The sequence below is a fragment of the Ptychodera flava genome, chromosome 6 (genome assembly GCF_041260155.1).
Source record: "Ptychodera flava strain L36383 chromosome 6, AS_Pfla_20210202, whole genome shotgun sequence".
Classification (NCBI taxonomy): Eukaryota; Metazoa; Hemichordata; class Enteropneusta; family Ptychoderidae; genus Ptychodera; species Ptychodera flava.
Genome location: NC_091933.1, coordinates 4,428,446 through 4,442,095, shown reverse-complemented (window position 1 = coordinate 4,442,095; position 13,650 = coordinate 4,428,446). Strand labels below are relative to the sequence as shown.

At 37.1% G+C, this 13,650-nt stretch overlaps 1 protein-coding gene across 3 annotated transcripts in view; it reads left to right on the top strand.

Annotated features, from left to right (window-relative positions):
• LOC139134645 (aminopeptidase N-like) overlaps positions 1-13,650 on the top strand; it is a 73,436-nt gene that overhangs the window by 11,812 nt on the left and 47,974 nt on the right. The window contains exons 10-17 of one of the 3 annotated variants that reach the window (XM_070701601.1): positions 196-329; positions 684-887; positions 1,271-1,347; positions 2,575-2,682; positions 3,050-3,220; positions 3,445-3,561; positions 4,080-4,143; positions 4,594-5,324. The exons of 1 other annotated variant lie outside the window; for it this stretch is intronic. In XM_070701601.1, coding sequence (XP_070557702.1) covers positions 196-329; positions 684-887; positions 1,271-1,347; positions 2,575-2,682; positions 3,050-3,220; positions 3,445-3,561; positions 4,080-4,143; positions 4,594-4,917 — 1,199 coding nt within the window. In that variant the 3' untranslated portion in view covers positions 4,918-5,324. Of the gene's footprint in view, positions 1-195; positions 330-683; positions 888-1,270; positions 1,348-2,574; positions 2,683-3,049; positions 3,221-3,444; positions 3,562-4,079; positions 4,144-4,593; positions 5,325-13,650 lie in introns of those variants that run through there. One more of the 3 variants, XM_070701599.1, reaches the window with a different exon arrangement.

The window sequence follows — 13,650 nt, the reverse complement described above, 5'->3', positions numbered from 1 at the left end:
CTTTTCTCTCGATATTAAAACTTTAGACCTTTCCTGTGCCGACCAGCTTAAGTAGTTGTTATCTTCTAACGCGCTGCTCGTGGGGTGTTATCAAGACACATTTTTTTAACTTGTTGAAAAACTCGTACACTGCCTACCTTTTCTAGTTTTGTACCATCGAAGTGCATTAATTCATTCTTCTTTTAACTTTATAAGTCGTTATCAACCTGGTTGGATTGAGCGATCAAGACTGGGTTCTCTTCAACATCGATAAGTGGGGATTTTACCGAGTCAACTACGATAATGACAACTGGCAGAAACTTGCCAATCAGTTCAAGACTGATCACACTGTAAGACTCTGTTATTCTTCAGATGAAATGGCTTTTGTCTACTTTGTGTTGTCTTGTATTTTTAATCAGTTACAGTTTCGGATTCACGAACGAATACTCTGTCAGAAAAATATAATATTATTGTTGAAAACTTTTCTCTGAAGAATGATGATACCAGCGCATTTGTGTAATGTTACATTTAAAATCTACATACTATGTGAAGAGGACACTTCAAACGACAATCAGGGTTCGATCAGTATTTTTATAAATGTCACATTTATGAACAATTAGTTAATAAAGTAGTCACCAGTTTTGTAATATTTTCAATATATTACTGGAACCATTGTCCGCAAAATGCTTCCCATTACATTTCAGGTAATAACAGACCAATCACGTGCTTCAACCATCGATGACGCATTCAAGGCTGCCGAACCATTTCACACAGACATCGTCAATGCTCTTAGACTGACTGAATACCTCGACAAAGAATTTGAATACGTGGTTTGGGAGACGGTTCTTACCAACCTCGATTACACCCACAGAATGCTGCTAAGAACAGCGGAGTTCTATCTCTTTGAGGTGTGTGCACATGACAGAAATGTGGAAATGGCTTGTCCAAACTAATGCTTTGCCAACAAATTCATTAGATGTAATGTTTCATACAAGTGATATGATCATGTATGATTTATTCGAAAACATAATTTTTTCCAGTTCATTGTTGTAAATATATTTTGATGATGTCATGGTCATGTTGAGCACACCAAAGATGTACATCGAATTCTGGACTGATGTAGACATATAGTGCGGCGACCTTCCACCCAAAGCGGCCACGCTTCTATCATATGGATATTGATCCTGACAAAAATGTAAGTCTTCACCGTGTGAAATCCGCCCTGCTTCTTTTGTCGGTAAATTGCCTTTAACTTATTACTAAATTATAGTTATGTTTTCATCCGTTGAAGGTATACTGGAGCCAGAAAGTAAGACCTTTATACGAGTCGTTGGGATGGGACTTCTCCCTCGGTGGTCACCTGGATTAGTAAGTTGTTCACTCCCGGGTTTCTCGAGCAATAAGTACAAGAAAAGGCAATGTTGGATATTTGAACTTCTGGACATGGCAAAATTAACTACCATTACACAAAGAAATCATTAAAGACAGGGTTATAGCACTAACATTTTGTGTAACGGGACAGTTATCCCTGGACATTAGTCCCCGGACATTTGCCACATACCATTTGCCCCCGGCTATTTACCACCGGACACTTACCACTCGGACACTTACCACACAAGACATTTACAAACCAGGACAATTACCCCCTCTCTAAACATTAATTTTAAAGGACGTGTGATTCATAATCTTTATTTTCAAACAGTTTGAACATTGTTTGAAGTTAGCATAGACACTGTCTATGATTCAACAAGCCTTATGGAGTGTATTTTATATGTTGATGATGAAGGAATTAGTAAATATTCTAACACACATTCTACCCGTAAAAATGAAACTGAAGATGTGTGTAACTTTAGACGCACCCGGTTTTGACTAAAAAAAGACAAAGATGGAAAAAGAGGCCAATATTATTAGTTGCCTAGTGTTAGGGTCAAGGTTAGGTTTAGGGGAACCAACATACGTATAGAGACATTATTTTAGTCCGTTGATACCATATAGTTGTTACTTTAATGTCATTTATAATATTTATTTATTACATAATGCATGTTTAGACATACAGTGTCAAGTTCAAGATTAACATCTCCACTAACAGCCGCAGACAACTCCTCGTGGCGAAGTGGTTAAAGTTTGGATCCATAGTTCCGGCATCCCGGATTCGATTCCCTGATAGGCATAGGGCAAAATTCAGAATGTATAGTAACACTTGAGAACAGAGTGAAAGGTAACTCATGTGCCACCAAGCAGCAAACAGTACTAGGTAAGATGCATACGCAGTATACGCGATTGTTCGGGAACTTCTTTTATCATCATTTCCCCTTGACATCATTTTTGACAGAGCATAGTGTCGTTATAAATAGTGTTAGGAGTAAATATCCAAGTGGTATATGTGTCGATGGTAAATGGTTGGTGGTAATTAGCCCGGGGGGGGGGTTAAATTTCTGGTGGTAATTGTCCGGAGGGTATTTGTCTGGGTGGTAACTGTCCTAGAATTCTTTTTTGTTGTTATCCTCAGAATAGATAATGAAGATTGTTTTTTAATCAGTGTAATCTTTCTGTTATTATACATACACATTGACTCTGTTGTAACGAACCACTTAGCTTTCAGCGCATCAATGCAATCGAGACTGCATGTACCTATGGCACTGAAGACTGTGTGACTCAGGCTCTGGAACAGTACCGGCACTGGATGTCGACGGGAGTAAACGAGTAAGGAGTTATGGTTTCAATATTGAAGTAAACAAAACATACGACGAGCATCACCAGTCATTGTTCCAAAAGTACATGTATGATGATGACGTCTTCAACTGCCTAGCCGACTAAATCGGAATATTACTGCTTCTGGTGTTCCTCGTCCGAAGAAAAACAAAAAACCTTCTCATGCGGTAGAGCATTTGTAATTCTGTAACCCTGGATGACGACAGAGCATGAAATGTCACTAATTTGAAAATGTTTAGATTACTGTGATTTGTACTGCATAGCTCTTCTTATCTGTTTACGTGAGTTTGTTTTTTCTCTCGTAAAACTTCAATTTAATCGAGATCACAATATAACCTATTCGACGTTATTTTCACAGCATACGAGACGAAGTTAGATCAACAGTTTACTGCACTGCTATCAGGCATGGCGGTCTAGATGAATGGGAGTTTGCGCACGCTCAAACCACTAACGGCAGTTTGGGCTTAAGTGAAACGAATAGGCTGCAGTCTGCCATGGGTTGCACTGAGAAATCTTGGCTGCTTCAAAGGTCAGCCCAAATCCAAAATTTTCTTCTTTATTCTGCTACTTAAATACAAAAGGTGTTGTGAAAGTATATCTTGTACGAAATCTTGTGGAACATTTTACTTGTGAAGACAATTTTTGTATATCTGGGAACTTTTTGTCATATCTCTCTATACATACCTATAGAGAGATATGACAAATATAGTTCCGGATAGCTTTCGAAGTAATCGTTAATATTCTTCTCCTCAGATATTTAGAAGACCAAAACTTTGCTACCTCAACCGTTATTAGCAATATCCGTGGTAAGTCTGCCGTCGGGTATTCACTGGCTTGGGAGTACACGATGAACAACTTTGAAAAGCTCGGGTGAGTGTCGCCATTCAAGTAAAACTACCCAAAATTTAGCTATTTGGATGTCACAAATGTAGATTTTTTCTCTTACCGATCGAAAAAACGTAAACGAAAACACGGGCAGCGAAACTAAAATTAACTGTCAAATAAATTACTGCATGTGCGTGTATTGTTTTTAAATAGATCTGTCAAAGTTTCAAGCCAATTAGCAGTAAATCTGGATGTGTTTCGTTTGTATTTGTTCTGTCTCAGGAATATATTTCCTTGTTCTATTCCAAATCAAATCATGCTGAAATGTCTGCTGTTCGAATTGTCGGCACACTGTTTATGTCTAGTGTTATTGTTGACATCTGGATTTTAGTCCGGAATGGAATTCATTTGTCGTCATTTAATAACATTACTCATGATACACAGTGCAATGTATATGCAAGGCTAATAAATTATCTTTCAATAATACTTCAGAAGATGAACTTGGTTTCTTTGGCAAATATAATGAAAATATTGTCAAATTATTCTTCATGTACTTTCTTCAGATTGTCTTATAATACAGTGTGGGACTTTAAAGATTATATGAACACTCAGTATGACCTTGATCAGGTAAGGCGAAAACTTTTACCACGTCTTAAAATTCATATAAATTGCAATAATGCACAAGATATTCGACTTAACAACAAAGCCTTTACATGAATTCCTAAGGTACATTCCTGTTGTTGACAATTAAATTTCTGTCGGGACTTCGTTGACACAAACAAGTCACCTAACGCAGAGAGAGAGAGAGAGAGAGAGAGAGAGAGAGAGAGAGAGAGAGAGAGAGAGAGAGAGAGAGAGAGATTGTGTTGACAAGCTAAGTACTATGTGCTTCAACAATTTTCAACGTGTTTGGGAGATCACGTAATGGAGAGGTGGATACACAGTACAAAAGAGCAAGTTACATGGACATTAAATGGTAAAATTGGCTTTAAAGAATGAGTATTTGTTTTGTTGTTAACAACATCGGTAGATCACTCTGAAATAAAACTGAAAAAATATCACCGTGACTCTTTTCAGCTCAATGTTTTCGGTTCTCGTAATTCAAATATGTCGTCAAATGCTGCCCAAGGATTTTACGACGCCGTTCAGAGAGTGGAAACGAACAGGGACTGGATGAACAAGAACAAAGATAGTATGAACGACTGGCTTCTTCAAGTCTTGGACACCAGTATAACCAAGACACCTACCGAGGGCGCAACAACAAATGTTCCGAGACCGGACACTCCACCACCACAGCTCATGGACGAAGGTTCACTCATTGTCGACGGGAAATTAGGCTCAAACCGTGTTCCTAGAATTTCTGAAGGACTCTATCAATTGCAAAGTCACCATGAACCCTAACATGTTAATTTTATTGCAAAGACCAATAATGCAAACCAAAGCCATAAAACAAGGAACATTACGTCTTGTAAGAGGTCGGCCACCAATATTAATTTCCAATTCACAGTGTTCATAATTTTGTTCGCTTCTGCATTTAAGCAGCAAAATAGTCAATTCTTTGATGTTTTAGTCTTTTTATAATTGTGCAAGACAATATTTAAAGTTCAAACCCACAGGAATCATTTTATGAAGGGAAAATTCAATTCACTCGCTTGACCATAGTACTACCCTCTCGACAACTAACAGTCCGCGCCGACGAGTTCAATGGGACAATCACCTGTAAACGTCAGGGTATAAAAGTGAACTATAAATTACGTCAGAACAAACCATAGCTGTCTATGAACAAACAAATAAAAACTTTAAACATACACGTACCATGTACGATTCAGTCATAATTTGTCGATAAGGGACTGGTCAGTTTCTTCGGCCTGGGGGGGGCGGTGGATTATTTTTTGCCGACGTCAAAAAGTGGCTGACCCCCCCTATTCCAACTTTCGAAAACAGGCTGCCCCCCCCTATTCCAGCTTTAGAAAACAGGATGACCCCCCCCCACCGCGCGCGACAAAGGTAAAACAAAAGGTGGAATATAAATTGAACAATTCAGTATATATATATATATATATATATATATATATATATATATATATATATATATATATTATATATTTAGGGATATATATAATTTAAACATTCAGTCATTCTGTGTTTTGATGAAATTGTTGTCATGTCAGTTGTAAGATAGGAACTTAACAGTGTAAATTCTAAAGTTTGAATACAGTATTTTGAAGGAGCTGTGAATGTACTCCACTCTTTTTATGCATAAAGCAGATGTCCAGAACTGTTGTAAGAAAAATGTAATTGTGAAATATTAGTGCATGTTGCTTTCTAACACTGAATTCTCATAGAGGAAACAGAAAAGTATCAGGAACTTGTCATGCTTTTCATATGAACTGCAGATTTCATAATGATCAATATACTTTGCAAAACAGACTTTCAATTTACAGACATCAAGATATATCTGACATAATATCTCTGATATATTTTTAAACATCCAGATATCTCTAATATATATACCTATCTGATATATGAAAGTCATGTAGCTGAAGGGCATGCTGAAAAATATTGTTTGATATTTTAAAGAAATGCGCCCGAAGGGCGCGCCGAAAAATTTTAAACATACAAGTATGTCAGATATAATATATATATATATATTATATATATATATATATATATATATATATATATATATATATATATATATATATTGATAACGCTCTGCTTTTTGCATTGAGCACTGTAATCTCCCTCGAGGACATCTGTATACTTCAGTATATATATATATATATATATATATATATATATATATATATATATATATATATATATATATATATATATCTGATATATTAAAGTTTTGCACAAGTGCGGGGCTCTGAAAAATGTCTTATTATTATTAAAGTTATGCGCCCGAAGGGCGCGCCGAAAAATGCAACTGAATGATGAAATTTGTGGCTGGCACAATGCATTTTTCGCAAGTATGAGCCATGTCGAGATTAAAAAACACACTGACCCCCCTATTGGGCATTTCAAAAGCATGGTGACCCCCCCTACCACCAAAGTCAAAAACAGGGTGACCCCCCCCCCATGAATCCACCGACCCCCCCAGGCCGAAGAAACTGACCAGTCCCTAATTTCCCTAAAGTTTATTACACAGACAATATATATGTATGATTGTATGTATGTATGTATGTATGTATGTATGTATGTATGTATGTATGTATGTATATAGCAATCTTACTCAACAGAAAAGTGTAAAACAATGACCAGTAAGTGAAACCCTTAAAGGGACAAAGTCGGCCATTGTTAGCTCATGTGTTGACACACGTGAGCTAATGGCATAGCGATGTCTATCTGGGGGTTTTTTATTTGATTTATTTAGCACTTAAAAGATAACCATACAGTACAAACAAGAAAAAAGACAAAGACAGAAATGCTGGGATAACACAGAAAAGTTAAAAACTTATTTCCACTGAGGTCCCACGAAAAATAAAATCACAAGCAAATCGGCACGACAACAATTAATAAAAAAACAAAATCATTTTGCTCACGTTAAATCTGTCTGTCTGTCTGTCTGTTTATCTGTCAGTGTGTGTATGTGTGTAAGTGTGTGTCTGTCTGTGTCTGTCTGTCTGTCTGTTCACACGATAACTCAAAAACACCTAAACAGATTCAAGTCAGATTTAGTAAACAGGTACCATATGCCAATTGTATGAACTGATTAGATATTGGTAAGTGTGGCTTGCTTATTAATGAAGTAATGACATATCATTTTTTATATATAATGGTTTTCCTATGGAGACAGTAATGACAGTGTCGACATATATCAAGAAATAATGCACAAAATTTGATGAAAATTTTCACAGATGGCAATCTCAGAACATTATGATGATACTGTGAGTATCATGGCAGTTATCTGTTCGTTTGCATATTTAATGAACTTTTGTAATTAGTGACATAACTCTGAAATTCCTGCACCAAACTGATGATACATGCAACAAATATTGATCTGATATACATCTAATTGCACTTAGAAGCATTGGGCAGCGTCAAGTTAATAAATAGCTCATTTGCACATTTTATGAAGTTTTGTAATTACTCATATAACTCCGAAATAATTGCACCAAATTTGATGAAATCTGCTGCAGATACTAATCCGACTGATATTTGACTGTGTTGTAAAGCATTTAGTTGTGTGAAGTTAATTAAGGGTTCATTTACGTATTTAATAAAATTTGTAATTAGGTATATAACTCTGACATTACGGTACCAAATTTGGTGAAATCTGCTACAGAAATTGATCTGATAAATATCTAATTGTGCTATGAAACATTGAGCAGTGTCAAATTAATTAAGGGTGCATTTGCATATTTAATGAACTTTGTAATTGTTGATATTACTCCAAAATTACAGCATTAAATTTGATGAAACGTGCTACAGATGTTGATTTGATAGATTTCTAATTGTGCTGAGAAGCATTTGGCAGTGTCAAGTAAAAAAACAGCTCATTTGCATATTAAATAAAGTGTTGTAATAAGTGATTTATCTCTGAGAGTACTGTGGGAAAGTTGATTAAATCTGCTACATATAATGATATAATAGATATCTGATTGTTCTGTGAAGCTATTACTATTAAAGAATCTGTTGGTAAACACGTGAGCACATTCAGTTCACATCTGGTTCATGAATTTTGTTTGATGTGAGACACTACTTATATTGTTTGACATGTTGAAAGATACTGAATGAATAGGTGACCTTGCATATATTTGACCCCGATTTTAGAAACGATAAATGAAACCATCGCGAGAATGAATAAATGGTCATGACCATTTATTCATTCTCACGATGGTTTCATTTAATTTGTCTTAAACAGGGGTCGAATATATGCATGGTCACCCATTCATTATCTATCAACATGTCAAACAAAGTAGTGGTATCTCGTATCAAAGAAAAATCATGAAAAATTGCCGACTTTGTCACTATAATTATAATAGAGGGGATTTGAAACTTTCGCTTAGCCGGTTTTATGCTGCAAAAATATATGAAGGTGCCTTGACACTTTTCTAGACTTGCATATTTCGACTGGTACCATGCCCAACAAAAGTCACATTTGGTATGACCTGCAAACGGGATGATATCATATATTAAAAGGGATGGCCTGATGTGGAATGACTTTCCGGTAACTGCAGCAATGCAACGAGCCATGGAAACTGCCGGGTTGTCCATGGGCAAGGAGCGAACTGTTAACTCGAAAGATCATTGACGTTAATATCAAAAGTAGTATTCAACAAGTCATCATCGATGACACAGTCCCCACTTGTTGATTGGTACTTTGACTTAAAGTCCTCGAAGAGGACATAGTCCTGTTCATTAATTGCGATACAGGTGGGGCTTAATGGCCGAGAATGAGTGTGCAGTACAGTTATGGTTCAACTGTTGAATTAAACAAGTGATATCTGAAGACAATATTAATGGCAATTAGCAATATTATATTACCATGCCCTGCCCGTCGCATTTTGATTGGTCGAGCTGGACCACGTGACTGACCACAAATACAGAGTAATGGTTTGTTTACATGCCCGTGAATATGAAAAATATGATTAACAACTCAAAGTATATTAACTTTACAGCTCACACGTAAATCATTATCAATCACAAAATAAAATGGAGCACTTGTGGACCAAGTTGAGATACTTTTTTCTTAAAGCATCTCCGGATTTGCCAATTTGTTACAGCGCGCGTGACAGTGCGTCGCGTATTGTTCAGTTTCTGGGGCCCAGTTGTCGTTCGCTCCTGAAATTTTCGGAAATTTTGACGGTTTTCTTGGGTTCGCTGATAATATAATGGAAATAACAGACTCCGCTCTGACCATTAACGTTTATTTGTGGGCGCGGGCTCGAGGAAAGCCAAATTAACGGGCGAGGCTTAATTTTGGGCTTTCCTGTCGCCCTTGCCCACAAAAAAATGTTAATGGTCAGAGTGTCGCCCGTTATTTCAATAGTAATGGCAGTGACAGCCATGCAAAACTACATACCTCACTGAAATTCGGTTGTTCAACGTGCCACATGCCATCATGTATGAAAGTTGTTCTTAAAATTATGAACACAGTACAAGCAGCGTCTTATAATTTGCTGAAAATATTCAAACAAATCATACGTTTGGCATTGCTGACAGCAGAGCTGAACAAAAAGTAGCCATGCATTTGTGCAAGGTATCTATGTACCAACTATTAAGGCAATCTGGCTTGATGTTTTAGTTGTAGCGTTTTGACAGAGCTACAAGTTAGCAGTGTCGTGATAAATTCTTTTACATTAAAAAGTTACAGACTGACATAAAGTATCTAAAATATTTACAAAAATACTAAAATATTTACTGAAATGCGAATAAAATTACTTAATATATACTTAATGTACATCGAATTAAACTCAAAGTTCAGCTACTCTACCTATAAAAATAAAAAATCATCGGCAGAAATTCATTCAAAAATTGCAAGATATATCATAGATGACATTTCTTTAATTTGTTTTAAAGATGGGTTATTTGTTGAGAACTGAAAAGTGGTCGATATTAAGAACGGCGACGTAATTTTTTCTGGTGTATTATGATATCATGGTGACAGGCTTAGGTGACCATAGCAACGACCAATATTCATCACTAGACTGCAGCAATTAGTGACTTCTTCGTTAAAATGCGAGTCTCTTTCTATTTCCAAAATTACTGATGAAAACAAAACATCAAGAGCAAAATATTGTTATGTAGGTCATTTCCCCCACACTCATCATGACCTGAGTTCAATTAGTCTAGAACATTCTCAAGGTCACTGCCCTCAATGACCTCACAACCTTGAATTCAATTAGTCATGTTTGGAATGTTCTGGAAAGTTGATTAGTTGTGTAAGGGAGATAATTTTAGAACAGTAATTAGCATGTCAATAAAAGTTCTAGATTGTTCTTATATGCCTTTATAAAAGGGACGTGCTCAGCTTCCAGTCAGACTTTTGGGATCGTGTCTCTTGTGTGTTACTAAACTCCAGCAGTAGTCATTCTCAAGACTTTTCAAGACCTTCACTGTCAACGCTGGATTTATACTGTGGACTTTGTGCAGCTTCAAGCCTGCAAGCCAAAGGACTGTTCATTCATCCGACTGACTGTTACAACTCTGAGACTGGAGCTTTGCCGTCCCAGCTGAGATAAGTAGTCTGTACACTTTAAAGCTTGTACTCTATCCCTGACTTAGCAATTAGTTTTGTTTTCGTAATAAATTTTGTTTAAACGGAAACTGCTGAGTTCACCCTTTTGTTCGTTTTCTCTGCACGTAACAAATTGGGGGCTTGTCCGGGATACGAATATTTGAGCCGTTTGACAACATTTTGCCTACCTTTTCAAAACTGCTTTACACTGTGAACTCAGCGAAATTTAATCATGGCGGAATTTAAACCAGAGGAAATGGATGACCTTGATCAGGACACATTTGATTCCCTCAGAAAAGACGACCTCATAACACTGGCCAATTTCCTTAAGGTAGAAGTTAAACGATCTATGCGCAAGCGAGAAATACAGTTCAAGATTGCAAAACATTTAGTTAATTCAGGCCATTTTGAGGAGTCTGCCCTAAAAGATTATGAACCTGAGTCTTCCTTTGAACTCAGAAAATTAGAGTTAGAAATACAGGCAGATTTGGCACGTGAAAAGTTAGCAATGGAAGAAAGACAGAAAGAAAAAGAATTACAAATGAAAGAAAAAGAATTGCAAATGAAAGAAAAAGAAAGGCAGGAAAGATTAGAAATGGAAGAAAGACAGAGAGAAAAAGAATTGCGATTAGAAGAACAGCGATTGCAGGTAGAAATAAAACGTTTAGAGCTTGGACAGTCAGGAAAATTCTTCCCTTCAGACAAGTTTGACATCACTAAGCATTTCAGGTTAGTTCCCCCTTTCCAAGAAAAGGATGTTGATAAATATTTCCTTCATTTTGAGAAAATTGCTCAGAGTCTGAACTGGCCTAAGGAGTCCTGGTCTATGCTTTTGCAGAGTGCTTTGGTGGGTAAAGCCAGAGAAATTTACATTCAGTTGTCAGTAGAGCAGGCTGTGAAGGAATTAATTCTCAAGGGCTATGAGTTGGTGCCTGAAGCTTACCGCCAGAAATTTAGGGATTGTGAGAAGGTGAAGGATCAAACTTATGTTGAATTTGCTCGAAAAAGAACAACTGTTTGATCGTTGGTGTTCTTCTGAAAAGGTCAGTCAGAATTATGACAAATTACGACAACTTGTTTTGATTGAGGAATTTAAAAGGTGCATCCGGATGACATCAAGACGTTTATCAATGAACAAAAGGCAGATACATTGAGGTTGCTGCACGTTTGGCCGATGATTATTCATTGACCCACAAATCTTCATTTCACAGCAAATCATCCCAGTCTTTTCCATACAGAAACAATGCAGGTAAATTTAACTCGTCCTTTTCATCCAAGAATTTCTCAAAGGAGAGTAGAAAATCAAATGACAACAGTTCACAGAGTTCAAATAACACTCCCCATCATCAGATCCCAAGTCTCAATCTCCTTCTGACAAACAGTTCGGTACACTTTCTTGTAATTATTGTAAGAAAGACGGCCATTTAATGTCAGAGTGTTTCAAATTGAAAAGAAAACGTGAAGGTCAAAGTGGTCAAAGTGGATCTAAGCCCACCGGCTTTATTTCTTCATCAACTCAATTAGAGTCTAATAATGTGTGCAACACATTTTCTGAGGTTAAACCCTCTCAACCCCAATTAATGAGGTCAAGGTCAATTCTTCTCAAGATAGCATTATGGGTATTTTCGAACCATTTATTCATGATGGTTTTATATCACTTTCTAGTGATTTCTCTTCCGCTACCCCTGTCAAAATTTTAAGAGATACCGGGGCTTCCCAGTCTCTTTTGTTGGCAGATACCCTGCCGTTTTCTGAAAAGTCATTTTCAGGTTCTAAAGTTCTTATTAAGGGGGTAGATTGTAATGACTACATTCCTGTTCCTCTCCATAATGTCTATTTGTCTTCGGACTTTGTTTCTGGACCTGTGACTTTAGGTATTAGGCCTTTTTTGCCTTTTGAAGGGATTCACCTTCTTCTTGGAAACGACCTTGCTGGGGACAAGGTCATTACTAATCCACTTGTGACTGATAATCCTAGTTTAGATCAAAATCCAGAGCCAATAGAGAAGACATTCCCGGCCTTTTCCCATCATGTGCCATTACTCGAGCCATGTCAAAGAAAACTTCTGAGAATCAAAATACTCTCAAAATAATGTCACAGATGTTGACTTAAATGACACCTTTCTCAGTCAGGTGTTTGACACGGATCATTCCGTTATCCCTCGTGGATTTGAAACTTCCAGTAAAACTTCTGCTGACCAAAGTCAGACATTTTCTAGATCAAATCTCATTGCAGAACAACACAAAGACCCAGATATTTTGTCTTTGTTTGACAGGGTAGATGATGAAGGTAAAACTTCAGATAGCTCTGTTTCCTATTATACAAAATCTGGTATTCTCATGCGTAAATGGAGACCTCCAGATGTTTTGGTTGATGACGATTGGGCTATAAAACATCAAATTGTGGTTCCAAAGCCCTATCGTGCTGAAATATTGCGCCTGGCCCATGAAACGCCCTGGGCTGGTCACTTAGGAGTCAGGAAAACTTATCATAAAATTCTCAGTCACTTTTATTGGCCTAATCTCAGGCAGGATGTAGCACATTTCTGTAAAACTTGTCACACATGTCAATGGTAGGAAAGCCAAATCAGACCATTCCAAAGGCCCCTTTACAGCCAATTCCTGCATTTCAAGAACCATTTAGTAGGATACTAATAGACTGTGTTGGGCCCCTACCAAAAACAAGATCAGGAAATGAGTACATGTTGACAATTATGTGTACATCAACTCGGTTCCCAGAAGCCATACCACTGAGAAACATAAGACAAAGACTATAGTGAGAGCTTTAGTCAAATTTTTCACTTTATTTGGCCCCCCTAAATGTGTCCAGTCCGATCAAGGCTCCAACTTTATGTCCTGGAATTTTCCAACAAGTAATGGATCAGCTAGGCATTAAACAGTATAGGTCATCCGCCTATCATCCAGAAAGTCAGGGTGCTCTTGAGCGAT